We start from the raw sequence: 16708 nt of genomic DNA on the forward strand, positions 1-16708 counted from the left end.
AGCCCATGGTGAGCCGGACAATGAAAAATAAGGCCACTGCGCCGGCCGGACGACTCTAAACACGGCCGTAGAAGCTGCCAGCGCCGTCGTCCCTACGCTAACAAAAACCTCCCCATAAACTTTCCCTACGCAAAATAAAAAACGAAAACAGAACGTCCAGACTCACCAGGTCAAATAAAAGAAGCCAAGCTAACAAAGGCTAAGGAACCAGCGTGACCGACGAAACAAAAAACGATCGACTATGGAAGATATACTTACAAAAAATAAGAATTCTCTATCAACTACTAACAAAAATATACAGGAAAAATATGAGTATCAATGTATTAAAACTGTGAAAAGACACAACAAAAACAGGTCGTTAAAAGACACGGGGGAAAAAAGTAACTCTATGGGACACTGTTTTTGAAGGAAATATTGCAGTTTATGAACCACAAAGTTGAACTATCTCCTGTTGTTTGAGATTATGTCACAGATTTGCCGTGTTATTTTTATGTTTTAAATTCGTCTTTGGGGCTGAAAAATGGCACCACTTTCTGCAGTTATTGTGTAATTCTGTTCCGATACTTTGGCTTTAAGTATCTGCCAAAACCTGATATCAAACAATACAAAGGCAAAGCATGAGGTAAAAATGATCCAAATTCATTTATTTATTTATTTAAAAGTGACAGAAAACATTGATGAGAAAAGATCCTCTGCGCCGGATTTAGCTACAAGCAACTTTGCCTGTGAGTCCATGGGCAAATGAGTTAAATACAAGTTTAATATACCGTCAATTTCGGGCTGTAACCTTTTTTCCCCCACGCTTTGAACCCTGCGGCCTATACAGCAGTGCGGCTTATTTATAGATTTTTATAACGGCCACCGGGGGGCGCTCTCTGGCTGTAAACGTAAAAGTGAGACAGACGTGGGGAAAGATTCTGCTCTGAAGAATTCACTAGTTTTGATTTTGAATGGTCATTTTGCGCATCATGAAATGGATATGATGAAGTTTTTAAGATAAAGAAGGAAATAGAGCCACTGCACGTGAGCTCGGCATTAGGGATGGGACGATATACGATAATTTCGTTAATCATGATAAAAAAGGTCCACAATTAATCGTTCGTGGCATTTTTTTATAATCGTGATCATAGCGCACGATTATAATCGCCTTTACGGCACCACGCTGCCTCGTGTTTCCAGTTCCAATACAACGTTTAGATGTTAGTTCTGGTGTTTGCCCACAGGGGGCGCTCTGTCATAGCAGTGACACTTGTAGCTTCTGTGCTTATCTCTGTCTGTTTGTTGATATCTGACAGAATATAGTTCAAAGTCTGATCCGTGACTCTCCACATGAACGTCCCAGAGCCTCGTGCACAGATGAGACGCTAATGTGGCACATCTTAGATTTGTACCTACAATAACACAAACTGCAGAATAAAACAACACCGTTTAAACAATAGACAAATTAAGTCTAATTCACACAGCTGAACACAAATGTGTCAGAGCACATGGTCCGAATGTGCACAGAAGCAAAGCTAACGATTATACACGGTATATTTTACCTACAATTAAGTCAATAGCAGAATAAACCACCGATCGAGAAGAGCATCCAATCCATCAAAACATAAGGTCCTTTACTCCTGAGTCCACTGTGGGATCTTTACTCTTTGCCATGAACCGCTCCTGGTCCAGATGCCTCTAGTTTAACTTGTACAAACATCCACAGTGTCCTCGATCACGTCCTCCCTTTGGTTTGTCCATTTCGTCATGTTTAAAACGCAAAACAACAGTGTGTAAAATGCGCCATTATGCACACATTTCTGCATCCACTCGTTTCCCAATTCACCAAAGTGCCTTAATTTTAAAAATTAAGTGTTCGTCGACGGGCACTTGCGTCACTTCCGGCGCAACAAGGACCGGTCCATTTCGACAGCATGGCACTGAGGAGAACACATTTTCTTCCGGGTACGTCTGTTTACGGAATAACCATGCCATGTGATACATCATCCTGTTCCGCTGCTCATTGGCTGTAAGGGGAAAACGTCACTAAATGTGTGTGATGTAATTGGTTGATTCTACAAGGGGAAGAGTGGGGCGTAAACTTTCAGTCATCTGTAGCACTGATTCACTGTCTGGGGCCTCAGTAACCCACAGCCCCCACCTTATGGTGTCAATCACAAGCTAACACGTGTGTTTAGCACTGAACAAAGTTGGCGCTGTCAGAAGTTTATTATGCCTGAAATCGACTAAAGAAAGGCAAAGAAGTGACGGAGCAGATTTCATATTTGGAGTACTTTCCTGCAGCAGATTGGACATGGAGGATCTTATTTTGTGGACATAATTTCTTGACTGGATTATATTCTCTGGACCTTTTACGGAACAAATGAGACCAACTTTGTGTGAATATGTTGATGTTTGACAGAACCAGAGTCCAGATTTACACTTTGTGACTTTTCTATAAAAACGTCTTTCCTGTCAGTGCTGTGGTGATTAGAGGTGAAAATGGTTTGCATATCCAGAAAGACGAGCGCCGCAGCTTTAATTTGATGTGTAGATTGTTTGTGTGGGTGACACAGAAGTGTGTGTACAGAAGTGTGTGTACAGAAGTGTGTGTGTACAGAAGTGTGTGTGTGCAGAAGTGTGTGTACAGAAGTGTGTGTACAGAAGTGTGTGTACAGAAGTGTATGTACATTGCTGTAAAGTTGTAAAGTAGGCCCCGGGCCGTCGGAACGTTAACAGGTTAATAATTATCGTGATAATATCGTTAATCGCGATTATTTTGGCCATGATAATCGCGAGTCTAAAATTTAACATCGTCCCATCCACTCGGCATCAATGAATCCAACTCGGTCGATGTAAAAAGACGACAAAAGGAAATAAAAGCCGAGGCCCGTGTTGGTGCAGCTTTGTCTAAACCTGCAGGTGTGTTCATCCTGTGTTGATGTCGTGTTGATGTCGTGTTGGTGCCAATTTTCAGGCACAGTTTTAAAAAAGCGTGTCTGCATTGAGACATTTAGGCCGACATTTACCAGTAAATCATCTTATTAAACCAATCTATAGATGAAAATGGGATATTGGCTGAGGTGATATATTGGAAGTCGATGTCTGAACCACCAAACTTTTCAAATTGGTGCTGAAATCTGACACCAGTGTTGTATCGGTGAAAACATAATCTCACTTAGTTTAATTTCATTTGACAGAGAAAACACCGGACTCTGTGTCAGCTTTTGTTTTGTGGACTGACCCCGGAATAACACGGATATGAACCATAACAACAAACGTCAACAAACGCCAACAAACGAGCCGACTGAGAGTTAAAACGCCATTTCCACCATAGATAATCTGACCGTGCGTCATCCTCCGTCTTTATAAACTGTTACTCTAGAACACGTGTCAAACTCAAGGCCCGTGTGCAAAATGTGGCCCGCTAGGTCATTTTAAGTGGCCCGTGCCAAGGTAAATTAAGAGATATGACTGTCTTAAAATGTCAGTTTATCAGGAGATACACAGTTACACAGCCTTATTTTATATCTATGGACACACATATGCAATATTTGTAAGTATTTGAGTAAGTAATATATTCAGAAACAGTTAATTAACGAGTTGCAAGTAGTTGTTTTAATTATTTTACGTTACATCTGGCCCTTTGAGAGAAACTATTTTGCTGATGTGGCCCTTGGGGAAAATTCGTTTGACACCCCTGCTCTAGAATATCGCACAACGCTGTGGATTCTCCGCTCTTCCTGTGCGTCCTCGTCCCTCGCGGTCGGACGCCTGTATCGTTGTGCGTCCGTGTTGAATGTTCTGCTCGTTCTGAGGCTCCAGCTGCTTCACCGCCTGACGGCCGGTCACATGTTCAAATCTGTGCACGCCGCTTTAAATAGTTCTGTCCGTGTCTCCTGCAGGACACTATTGATACTGTGGAGTGACATCACGCTGTGGGGGGGGGGGGTTCTGTATGCATGTGTATGGTGGAATGTTCATCAGTTGTGGCGATGCAATTCGAGACAAAAGAATGCAAAATGGCTTTAAACGGCAGGTTTTCAGGAGCCTGTGATCAGTCCGAGTGTTTATGGTGAGAGTGGCTAACTGAAAAACTGTTGGCTAATGCTAATGCTAACGCTAGCTAGCTTGTAACTGTAATGTTATTTGAGTGGGGCTTACACAAATCAGCTCATCTGTTGTAGTTCCAACTAAATCAGCTCTTTCTGGTCACATTGTGTTAAACTAAAACTCAGATTAAAGTCTAACAGCTTCAGACAGAGCAGTGCCTACGGTTAGCATCACACTCTCAGGTAATTGCGACAGATTTTTTTTTTTAATTTCCTGTACCATGACGTGGAGTTGTGTTTTGTTTCATTCACACATGTTTGAGTAACACTTTATTATTAGTCTGTCTACAAAATGCTCTGTTCCACCTTGTGATGTCATCAAGTGGTATTTTTTTTTCCAAGTGAACTCCTCCTTTTACCTTTAGTTCAGTCGAGATAAGTGGCAACTCCAGGACTGAAATGATCCAAATGATTCTAGAAATGAAGGTGTGTGGAGTTTAAAAACACAGTGGAGCACTTCCTGTATCATCACATGATGACATCACAAGGTGGAACAGAGTGTTTTCTTTCAGTTTTAGAGAAGAACTCAGCCTAAATCTGCAGGTTTGTGTGTTAAACATGTGAGAACGAAACAAAAAAAACACAACTTCAGGTCTGTTTGTGACGAGGAAACATTAGAACAGAACAGAAAACGTAACACTATTTATTTTAGCGCCCCCTGTCTGTGTTAAATGTTACTGAATGTTGTGAAACGCAGCGACAGACCACACGACTGTTACACCATCTGAAGTGTCATCTGCTCGTCGGACGCTCACGGATTAGAGAAAGTGTGTGGACGTGTGAGGATTATGACACATTAAGTGCTGTTTGATGCTTTGACTTGTGTTTTTTTTGTGCATATTAACGCTTTTTCCACCTTCAAATCACACGTTTTACATCAAGGAACCACTCACCCATTCACGCACACATTCACACACCAGCGCACACACACACACTACCAACTGTGGATGAGACAATACGCAATAATATCGTTTATCGTGATTAAAAAGCATTGACGACAACAAAGATAATCGCCGTTATATCAACAGAATGCGCAGAAAAAAAAACTGACTTATCCAGGGGCGAATCAACAGCGTGGATGAAGGGGTGTGTTGTCCGGGGCCCCAGGGTGTTAGGGGGCCCAGAATTGGACCCTCTTCCTTTTAATTTGTATTACAGAGGGGCCCACGTTTCTGTCGATGGCCCTGCTCATACTTAATATTCTCAGTTAAACTTATAATTATTCATATCCTTAACAGCTTTAAATCATTAACGTGATATAAACATTGATCGTAATTATTTTGGGCATGATAATTGTCACACAAAATTTCAATATCGTCCCAGGAAAACGACCAACTGAGCTTCTGTCGTCGATCATTTTTGGCGACAGTAGCTTTGTGGTTTGGAGAAAAGTTTGATGTTTTGAAGGACAAATTGGGCTGTTTTGTGCGTTTAGAGTCGTGTTTACTTGTTTTTTGGGAAGGAAAAAAATAAAACAGAATTGAAAATCATGATTGAAAACAATGCGTTGCAGCCTGGTTCAAACGGCGCAGAGTCCGTACAGGTCGCGTGCTTCGCCTGCTCCTCTCACGTTACACTTCCTAGTTCCTCGGATGCAGGTTTGTCGTAACCTGATAAGTCGTCTCGCAGTGCGCTCTGTTCAAACGCCATGCAAATCAAGTCACAGTAAAACCAAATGTGCAAATCTGGACTCGAGTCGAGCTGCGTGTTTCATCTGCACTGGGAGATCATTGGATTTATAAGCAATTTATTTATTTTAAGTGCGTTTACATCTATCAGAGGATTTCATAGAGTCATAACCGCTGTACCAGAGATGGAAATATAAACAAAATAAACCAGAAATGGACTAAGTGAGTGCGACGCTGTCAATCAAACCTGTTGCTAACGCTAATGCTAACGCTAACAGGAGCGACCTCGGGGAAAGAAGGACCTGATTTGTCTGTTATTAATGTTCATATCTTGATTTACAGACACAATAGTGAAATAAAAACCCCAGGATCATGTAGAGGGTTAATACGAACATTTAAGAACAAAACGACGAGTCTGACAGCAGCAGAGACAAAGAGAGGGGACAGTTTTTCCAAAAAATAAACTCAAAATAACAAAATAATAATAATAATAAAAGAAACAACTCAAAATAACTCACACAAAAAAACAAACAAAAAAAAACCTCAGAATAACTAAACAATAAATTAAGAAACAAAAAACTTAAAAAAACACCCTCAAAATAACAAAAAATTTTTAAATCAAAATAACAAAAAAAACCTCAAAATAAGAAAAAAGCTCAAAATAACAAAAAAAAAACAAAAATAAAAATACACAAATAAACAAACTTAAAAATAAACTCAAAATAACCCAAAAAAACTCAATAACTAAAAAATAAAAAATAAAATAAGAAAATGAACTTAATTTTTTTTTTTTAAATAACAAAAAAAAACCCAACAACCTCAAAATAACTAAAAAAACCCCAAAAACCAACAACTTAAAAATAAACTCAAAATAACTCCAGGATCATGTAGAGGGTTAATACGAACATTTAAGACCAAAACGATGAGTCTGAAGCAGCAGAGACAGAGTCAATGGAGCCGGAAGTGCAGCCCATGATCACTTCCTGTTTGGAACGCTGCGGCTAGCAGGTTAGCTATGCGCATTTATATAAACACTCTATGGACAAAACATTGCATATACAAAGTTTTCAATCATTTATCAATTCAGTTATCATTTTTCTTCGTACAGAGGTTATGCAGACGGCATCACAGCCACAGGGACGTCATTAGCGATTGTTGATGGTTAGCGATGACGTTTTCTCTGTGGTAAAAGCTAAAATAAGCAACTAAAATGTGAAAGAGCTCCTACTAAAAATACAAAAGTCTACAACCGCAAAATATTTAGTTTGTACCTGACATTTAAAACAAGAAAATCAAGTTAACAGTAGAAAACCAGTTAGCAGTTAGCTAAACAACAAACACTGGGCTCTTGGAGCTTTAAGTCATGTTATAATGTTGTTAGCGCGTCAAAAACAGACCTGGAGTTGTGTTTGCATAGTAGAGATCAGGTCTGAAATCGCACAGATAAGGCGTTTCTGAGTCTGTGTGTGGAAGATTAATTCTTTTGGGGCGAAAACAACGGCTCCACAGACAAAAATGAAGCCAAAAAAAGCAAAGAAACACATTTTGTCTGTTGTGCTGCCCGTAGTTCTGCCTCGGTGCCGCTCAGCTGGAACGTGCAGGAGCATTTTTCAGATTCTGCCCGTGCATAACCTCTTAAATCTGCCGTCCACGTTTAACCGTCGTAATCATGAGTTTTTTGATCCCAGAGCATTTCAAAAATACTCGTTTCAATTTGTTTGTGTTGTTCTGGGATAATCGTGATGTGGATTTAGCATCCCTTTGTGACGATGCGTTTGGAAGTCATTTTTACACTTGTTTTTCTCTAGACTTTTCGAAAATTTAAATAATAAGCGTTCAAAGGTATCACAGAGGTTAACCAGCTACATGCTAACCAGCTACATGGTAACCCCTCCCCGCCCGCACCACTGGTTTAGCGGGAAGGAGGCATTTAGCAACATTGCCAATCAAACCTGTCGCTAACGCTAACAGGAGCGACCTCGGGGACAGAAGGACCTGATTTGTCTGTTATTAATGTTCAGATCTTGATTTACAGACACAAAAGTGAAATAAAAACCCCAGGATCATGTAGAGGGTTAATACGAACATTTAAGACCAGAATGAGTCTGAAGCAGCAGAGACAGATAGAGAGGACAGAGTTAAAAAAACAAAAAAACAAAAAAAAACTTAAAATAACAAAAAAAAGCTTAAAAAATAAAGTCAAAATAACAAAAAAGCAACAAACCCCCCCCCCCCAAAACAAACTCAAAATAACAAAAAAGAAAAAAAAAAATCTCAAAATAACTCAAAAACCCCCTCAAAATAAAATAAAAATAAAAAATAAACTCAAAATAAATAATAATAAATAATAATAATAATAATAAAAAAAAAAGAACCCCGGGATCATGTAGAGGGTTAATATGAACATTTAAGAACAAAATGAGTCTGACAGATGCAGGGACAGAGAGAGGAGACAGTTTTTCAATGGAAAGTGAATTGGAGCCAGAGTCGATGGAGCAGGAAGTGCACACACGATCACTTCCTGTTTGGAACGCGGCAACTAGCGCGTTAGCTACGTTCATGTTGTTATACAGTCTATGGTTTGATACTCATTGCTTTAAATTGCCGATAAGATCTGGCTTTTTTTTTTTTTTTTTTGCGCTGGTATCTAGGTCCAATTTTGATGATTTCCCCCAAAAATATATTATTGGAAATGAATAATATACTAATAAAAATGTTGTACCATCTCATTTTGTGAAAACCATCGTCGCACTGAAGTAGTAAAATGAAGCTTTATGCACAACAGCGCCCCCAGCCTCACTGTGAGCGTCACTACTTCCTGTTCAGTTCCGTCTCTATTCATTTTAGCGTAACTCGGGCAAAAACCTCATAAATATTTAAAGATCAGAGAGTGGACATGGAGCTGCAGGTGGGTTAAGGGTCAAAGGTCAGAGGTTAGGGGGTCAGGGGGTCAGAGAGCTGCAAATAAAATGAATACTTCACCAGGGACACTTCTGTGTTTAGAACAGAGGCATGTTTGTGTCTAAATGCTCATTTTGAGGCATAATAAATACGAAAACTACACAAACTGAAGTATTTGACATATAAAAATAACTGTCGTGTTTATTTTATTTTATTTTATTTGAATTTTATAGGCTGTTTATTTTCTGTTTTCTGATTTTAATAAAAGTGACAGTGCGCAGAGCCAGAGATTTAAGCCTGATATGCAAAAAAAGTGCAAATATATCAGTTTATCTCTACTAAATTTGTCCGAATTCTTGATACCGAGACTTGACGCTAAACTAAAGCTCTGACATGAAAAAATACTACACCACGGTAACTCCAGTGTTTTTATTTTGCAAATCCCAACCAGCCCAAGTTCTCCGTTTTATATTTAAGTCTTTTCCATGTGGCCGTGTTCACGTGTCAGTCTGTTTATCGTGCTCTTTATGTTCCCTGTCTTCTAGAATTATCTTTTGCCAGAGTTGTTTGAACCTACGGCGTTCAGAGCCCTGTAAGTGAAGGGCCCAGCTGCAGTTTGCATTCGGCCGTCGGAAGCTCCGGTGATTCAAAAGCCAGATGGTTTGGAGGCGGGCCTAAACAGACAGTAGGAAGTAGGTTTTGGTCAAACGTTTGTGTAGCGTGCGTGTGGCTGCTGGACGTGTCTGTCTCCGCTCGACAAGACGATGTACTAGAGTTTGGAAAGAAAAGCAGACTGTGATTTGTTTAGGGATTTGTCGACTAAAATGGGAGAATCCTGAAGCTGTTTATCTGAGGTCGGTTTATAAAAAGAAGAAGAAGAAGAACACTGCGTTAAACCACAGCGATTCTGCAAAATGGACGTTTCAGAGATTTTAACCAGGTTCTAGAAGGGGCGTTACCTTCCACAGCCTCGCTCCCGATTGGCTCTTTGGTTGCTATGATACTCGCGGTCGGAATTACAAATATGGAACTCGGCTTCGAATTAGCCGCTATAACGGCTAAACTCGATGAGCTTCATGTGGAGCCAAACGCTGTGGTGACGTCACTCAGTCACTTCTTTATAAAGTGTTTTATTGTGACAGACTCTACTCTGCAGTCACTACGTTTACCTGTTTAATGCTGAGCTGGGATTTAGTTGTGATTTAGTCTTAATTTTATTGTTTTTTTTGTTGTTATTTAGTCGTTTATTTTGTTTATTTTGTTCTTATTTTGTCGTTATTTAGTTATTTTATTTGCCATTTTTTATTTGTTTTGTTGTTTTTTTTAATTTATTTTGTCATTGTTTTGCCGTTATTGTTTTGTTGTAATTTTTTCGTTGTTTTGTTATTATTTTGTCATTTTGTCGTTAGTTTTTTTTTGTTATTTTGTTTTTATTTTGTCATCGTTTTGTTGTTTTTTTGTTGTTTTTTGTTGTGATTTTGTCATTGTTCTGTTGTCATTTAGTCATTATTTAGTTTGTTATTTTGTTGTTATTTAATCGTTATTTAGTTGTTTTGTTGTTTGCTAAGGCTCAGACACACTCAGGTCACAGTGTCGACCTTGTGCTCGTCTAAAACTTCTGCAGGATCATTTTTCTAATCGAGCTGCAGTGATGTAAGAAGTACTCAACGTTGCTACTTAAGTAAAAGTACAGTTACTGGAGTGAAGAAATACTCAAGTAAAAGTATCATAACATGGACGTTTCAGAGCTTTTAACCAGTTCTAGTTGTTTCTTTCTCATTTACTCTCTCAAAGTTTTATTAAGAGTGATTCAAGTTTGAATTTAATCTTTAATCGACTATTTTCAAGACGCCATTTTGCCGATTCACCCCCGTTTTCACCTCCACTGTGACACGCCCCCTGTGACACGCCCACTGTGACACGCCCACTGTGACACGCCCACTGTGACGTCCGCACTTCCTTCTCCAGTTTTATTTTCTCGATACTCGTAGGATTCGTCAGCTCCCACCTCATTTTTTTCTGGACTCGTTTCCTTTATTAACTCGTTTCAGATGAAGATTCTGACGTAAACCTGATCCACGTTTATAAAAATAGAGCAGACGCAAACACAACAGGCTGATTTACAGTTTCAGCCTGGATGCTAATTACTTTTTGCCGTGTGAGTGTAAAATGGGATTATATTTACTGTCAAAACACTGCACCAGTCGATCGTGTGGACTGTTTACATCCTGCTGGAATCTCTGGACCATCTGTCGCGGTGCTGCTGTGTAATTGGCTGCTTCTTATCGTCTTTTATTCCCTGTTTAAAAGCTCAACAAAACGATTAAATTACTCGATGTTGGAGTATTTGTGGAGTACTTTCCGTTTGAGAGAAGAACGTTTTTTGTTATTTTGAGTTTTATTTCTGTTTTTGGGTCTTAAATGTTCGTATTAACCCTCTACATGATCCTGGAGTTCGTTTTTATGAGTTGTTTTGAGTTTATTTTTTAAGTTTTTTATTTATTTATTTTTTGAGTAATTTTGAGGGTGTATTTTTATTTTATTATTATTTTTTATTTATTTATTTTTGTTATTTTGAGGTTTGGGGTTTCTTTTTTTTACTTTAATTTTTTTTTTATATTTTTATTTTATTTTCTTTATTTTTTTGTTATTTTGAGTTGGAATCTCTGGACCATCTGACGCGGTGCTGCTGTGTAATTGGCTGCTTCTTATCGTCTTTTATTCCCTGTTTAAAAGCTCAACAAAACGATAAAATTACTCGATGTTGGAGTATTTGTGGAGTACTTTCCGTTTGAGAGAAGAACTCGGCGTAAATCTGCAGCGTTTGTGTGTGAAACGTGTGAAAATGAAGCAAAAAAAACACAACTCCGGGTGTGTTTATGAAGAGAAAACATTAAAACGGCGTGATATTTGCGCTTTAAAGATCCACTCGCTCGTGTTTGGTGTTGCTTGTTCCTGTGAAAGCTTTGATTACGTGTGCGGGTGTTACACTGCGGCGGAGTAACCCACTGGCCTAATCTGGAGCTCTTATTTCAGATTAGAGGATGATGTAATGCTGCGAGTAAAACGCCGGGGCTGTTTATCTGCGCGGCGCTGCAGACAGACGCCGTCAGAGCAAATAAATGTTCAGTTTGATGTTTCAGACGTTGAGACCTGTGACAGAAGCAGGTTGGTTCATTTCTGACGCTGCTGGCTCTTTCTCCGTGGGTTTACAGAGGAGTCGTTTCTTGTGATGGTCCAAACAGCAGCGTGTTCGAGGAAACGTGGAGCTGTGCGAGTGTTTGTTTTGGCCCACGTCTTTCCTGTCGGCTGCTGCTCATGTGTTAAACTTTGAACCTGGCTGTGTGAAAAATCCTCATAACAAATTTTGGATAATATTATTTTTTGGGGTCAATATTTACTGTGTGTAGATTTGATTTGTAAAGTGGGGGTCTTAAATGTTTTTTGTTTTGGGTTTTTTGTGTGTAATTTTGAGGGTTTTTTTCTTTTCTTTTTTTTTTATTTATTTTTGTTATTTTGAGGTTTGTGGATTCTATTTTATTTATTTTAATTTTTATTTATTTATTTATTTTTTATTTTGAGTTGTAGTTTTTTGTTATTTTGAGTTTTATTTCTGTTTTTGGGTCTTAAATGTTCGTATTAACCCTCTACATGATCCTGCGGTTCATTTTTATGAGTTGTTTTGAGTTTATTTTTTAAGTTTTTTATTTATTTATTTTTGAGTAATTTTGAGGGTGTATTTTTATTATTATTATTTTTTATTTATTTTTGTTATTTTGAGGTTTGGGGTTTCTTTTTTTACTTATTTTAAGTTTTTTTTTATTTTTTTACTTTATTTTCTTTATTTTTTTGTTATTTTGAGTTGTATTTTTTTGGTTATTTTGAGTTTTATTTCTGTTTTTTGGTCTTAAATGTTCGTATTAACCCTCTACATGATCCTGGGGTTTTTATTTCACTATTGTGTCTGTAAATCAAGATATGAACATTAATAACAGACAAATCAGGTCCTTCTTTCGCCGAGGTCGCTCCTGTTAGCGTTAGCATTAGCATTAGCGTTAGCCACAGGTTTGATTGACAGCGTTGCGTTGCTGTCAATCAATCCTTGTTAATTTAATGATTTTGTATTTTTTACCGAATTATTTGATCTCAGCTCTACAATTGTGTGGCTTGTTTAGAGGAAAGAAATTTGTTTATGCAGAACATTTGGCATTTGACCCGAAAACCTTTATTTTTCACAGAATTGTACAAATCGATTTGAAATATATTTTGTACGTATTGAATCGAAAGTGCATAGTATCGAGGTATCGTATTGGCAAAATCTTAATGATACCCGGCACCCAGAAGTAATTTTAAGTAAAAGTACAGGTGCTTGAGTAAAGATACACTCAAGTAAAAGTAAATATATCACATGAACTTGAGTAAAAGTATCAAAGTATCTCATTGACTTTTTACTCTTTAAGTACATTTTTAAAGTATTTCACTCTGATTTTGTGGTCTTAAAATGTAGTGATTTTGATAAAGATTTATGCAGAATTTTGATGAACAGAAACAACGGACCTGAGGCTCGTTCTGTTATTGATCAGTTTTAATTTGTATATTTTTGTTTTGCTCAGTTTTATGAATGTGTTAAAATAAACCCTCAGGTCTCACATGATAATAAATACTTTTACTTTTCAGTCCTGTTCAAAAATGTAGTGGAGTAGAAAGTACAGATACTGCTCTCACTGAAGTAAATGTAAAAAGTACACACTGTAAAATGTAAAAATAATAGGTATCTGTACTTTTACTTGAGTACTTTACTACTTTTCCTTAGTCTGGCGTCTAGAGTTGTTTTTTTTCCTTCCTGGAGACGCCCTGTGCTACACTTTCCATATTTTGTGTTTGGTTTTGTGAAGTTCATGGCCTTTCTGGGTTTAACTGTGTGTTAAATGTCATATTTTCCTAAAGTTGTGGCCTGTGATTGTGCTGATGTTTTATAACGAGTTAAACTGTTTGGTCCAGTATCACCAAACTGACTCTTGTGTCTTTAATCCATGTCCTAATGATGTTACCTCCTCAAAAACAGACCTGGAGTTGTGTTTTGTTTCATTCACACATGTTTGAGTCACTTTATTATTCGTCTGTTACATCTCCAAAGCTCAAAATGCGACGTTCCACCTTGTGATGTCATCAGGTGGTAGTTTTCAAGTGAATGCCTCTTTTTGCCTTTAGTTCAGTCAAGATAAGTGGCAACTCCAGGACTGAAATGATCCAAATGATTCTAGAAATGAAGGTGTGTGGAGTTTAAAAACACAGTGGAGCACTTCCTGTATCACCACATGATGACATCACAAGGTGGAACAGAGTGTTTTCAGTTTGAGAGAAGAGCTCAGCCTAAATCTGCAGAGTTTATTTGTGTTAAACATGTGAGAATGAAACAAAACACAACTCCAGGTCTGTGTGTGAGGAAACATTAGAACAGATGAGAAAATAAAATGTCTATATAAATGTCGTGTATTGTTTCTGCAGATGAAACAAATAAAAACCCTGATTACCTCGTGCGCTGTTACCGTGGAAACTGTTCTGTACTTTTACATGATTAAACTCCAGAGTGTCTGACTGTTCTTCTCGTCCTTGTCTTTCAGAATGAGCGTGTCGGAGGCGGGGAGGTAGAGCCTCGGCTCACAGAGGTCGTTCTCGGGCCGGGGCTGGACCCGCGGAGCCCTGCCTCGGGGGGGCGCTCACACCCCGCTGTGAGTCCAGACCATGGGGGATGGAGGCGCCGGCGCCGCTGGAGGTGACGGCGTAAACCGGTCGCACGTGCTCTTTGACGGCTTCGTCCAGGCCTCCACCTGCAAAGGCACGCTCAAAGCCTTTCAGGAGCTGTGCGAGCACCTGGACGTCAAACCCCGAGAGTATAAAGTCTTCTACCACAAACTCAAGTCCAAACTCAACTACTGGAAGGCCAAAGCGCTGTGGGCCAAGCTCGACAAGAGGGCGTGTCAGAAAGAGTACAAGAAAGGCCGCGCCTGTGCCAACTCTAAGGTAACGCTCCGTCATGAACCTGCTCTGAGATTTGAAACATCGCTCATGTGAACGTGATCTGTGCTGTTTTAAGACTCGTGTAACCCGACGCTCAGGCCCTCCACCTGTTAACGGTCTGTGATTGCGTTTTAAAGAGCCTCTGTCACCTCTTTAAAGCAGACGTCTTTGGAGTGTCATAGATCATATCAGAGCAGCTCAGACACTGTTTGTGATGTTCAGTTTCACTTTACCGTGTGGGCTGGAGATGGGGCTGATATTTGGACTTTTTTAGCTCATCAGAGGTCGGCCTTAAATCTTTATAATAACACTTTAATATGAAGAGATAATAAAATACTTGAGTTTGTAGTAAATTTACATTTGAGGAAAATAATCAAATCAGTCCCAAAATATCGGCCGATCTTCTCAGCGTCGGTTGCTCTGGGTTTTGTTCTAAACAGTCGATCTCCAGTGTGTGGTACAAGTTTAATATTATGAAGAAATATGAATCTGGGAACACAACAAAACAGTTAAACCGTCTCCTGTGTGTGTGCCTCTGGTTGTGTCTGTGTGTGTCTGTGCATGCTTCTGGTTGTGTGTCTGTGTGTTTTTGTGCGTTTGTGTGCAGTGTCTCATCATCGGGGCAGGACCATGTGGCTTACGTACCGCCATCGAGCTGGCGTTCCTGGGGGCCAAAGTGGTTCTGCTGGAGAAGAGAGACGCTTTCTCCAGGAACAATGTGCTCCACCTCTGGCCTTTTACGATCCAGGACCTCAGGGGCCTCGGCGCCAAGAAGTTTTATGGGAAGTTCTGTGCCGGTGCTATCGATCATATCAGTGAGTTCAGCTTTGAGTTTGTCGGAGGTTTGACTGAGTTGAAACAAACATAAATATATTTTTATGTTTCTTCAGGTATTCGTCAGCTGCAGCTGATGCTGCTCAAAGTGGCTCTTCTTTTAGGGATTGAGATTCATGTCAACGTTGAATTTAAGGGTCTGATTGAACCCCCTGAAGACCAAGAGGCCGAGCGTGAGTCTGACGTGTTATTTAAGTTATTGTTGTGTAACGTTACATAAGACGCGCTCCTTCTGCAGGGATCGGCTGGAGGGCGGACGTTCTCCCCAGGACACACCCTGTGAGTGAGCTGGAGTTTGATGTCATCATCGGGGCAGATGGAAGGAGGAACACACTTCCAGGCAAGTCTCCACAGCTCTGTTTGTTGTATAATCATGTTTCTAAATGTCAGCTCTGTGCACTCTGTCCTGGTTTTGTTCTGGTTTGTACCTGATGACACTCGAGTATAAACGGCACTGGTCACATGTGCAGCTGTCAGAGTTTAGTGAGTCCAGAGGAAAAGTGTTGAATTGGCCGTGTGTTTCCTCTATGACCGTCTGCACTTTTAGAGGAAACCCCCCTGAGGCAGAGGGCCCTGACCTTAGTCTCTCTCTGTCAATAAAAGGAAGCGGCCCCTCTCCCTGTGGGACCCTGCGCCGCGAACCCGACATAATCCACCAGATCAGCTAACGATGTTTATGTTTAATGACACTAAACATCTGGTTGTTTTCACTGCGTAAAGTCGAATGCAAGAGTAAATAAACATGGAATGGACTTGTTTTGTTTGTCCTGAGGCCTCAGGGCTGGTCCAAATATCACAGTGAGCGGAGGAGACACAGACAAACACTCCTCCTTTTGTGATTATTCTATCTGTTATTTAAAATGTGATGTGCAAAAGACTCACAAGACGCTGTCAGATGGGGTCATAGTTCAAATCTGAAAACTCACTTGTTTAAATAATTTTTTCATATGTTTTTTTCTCAGGTTTTCGACGGAAGGAGTTCAGAGGGAAACTGGCCATCGCGATCACGGCAAACTTTATCAACAGACACACCACAGCCGAAGCTAAAGTGGAGGAGATCAGCGGCGTGGCTTTTATCTTTAATCAAAAGTTCTTTCAGGACCTCAGAGAAGCCACAGGTCTGTCATCAGCTGTTTTAATATAACTTCAGTACGACCTCACGGCGTCGCTCGTGTTTCAGTGGAGTTTTTCTATTTGTAATGTTCCATTTTGTAACGTATCAGGAATGTTATT

General features: G+C 39.6%; 1 protein-coding gene across 1 annotated transcript in view; it reads left to right on the plus strand.

Annotated features, from left to right (window-relative positions):
• mical3a (microtubule associated monooxygenase, calponin and LIM domain containing 3a) overlaps positions 1 to 16708 on the plus strand; it is a 109139-nt gene that overhangs the window by 17280 nt on the left and 75151 nt on the right. The window contains exons 2-6 of the mRNA XM_055222518.1: positions 14245 to 14644; positions 15249 to 15456; positions 15532 to 15648; positions 15714 to 15815; positions 16438 to 16593. Coding sequence (XP_055078493.1) covers positions 14366 to 14644; positions 15249 to 15456; positions 15532 to 15648; positions 15714 to 15815; positions 16438 to 16593 — 862 coding nt within the window. The 5' untranslated portion in view covers positions 14245 to 14365. The remainder of the gene's footprint in view (positions 1 to 14244; positions 14645 to 15248; positions 15457 to 15531; positions 15649 to 15713; positions 15816 to 16437; positions 16594 to 16708) is intronic.

This window comes from Periophthalmus magnuspinnatus, chromosome 6, assembly GCF_009829125.3.
Source record: "Periophthalmus magnuspinnatus isolate fPerMag1 chromosome 6, fPerMag1.2.pri, whole genome shotgun sequence".
NCBI classification, from domain to species: Eukaryota; Metazoa; Chordata; class Actinopteri; order Gobiiformes; family Gobiidae; genus Periophthalmus; species Periophthalmus magnuspinnatus.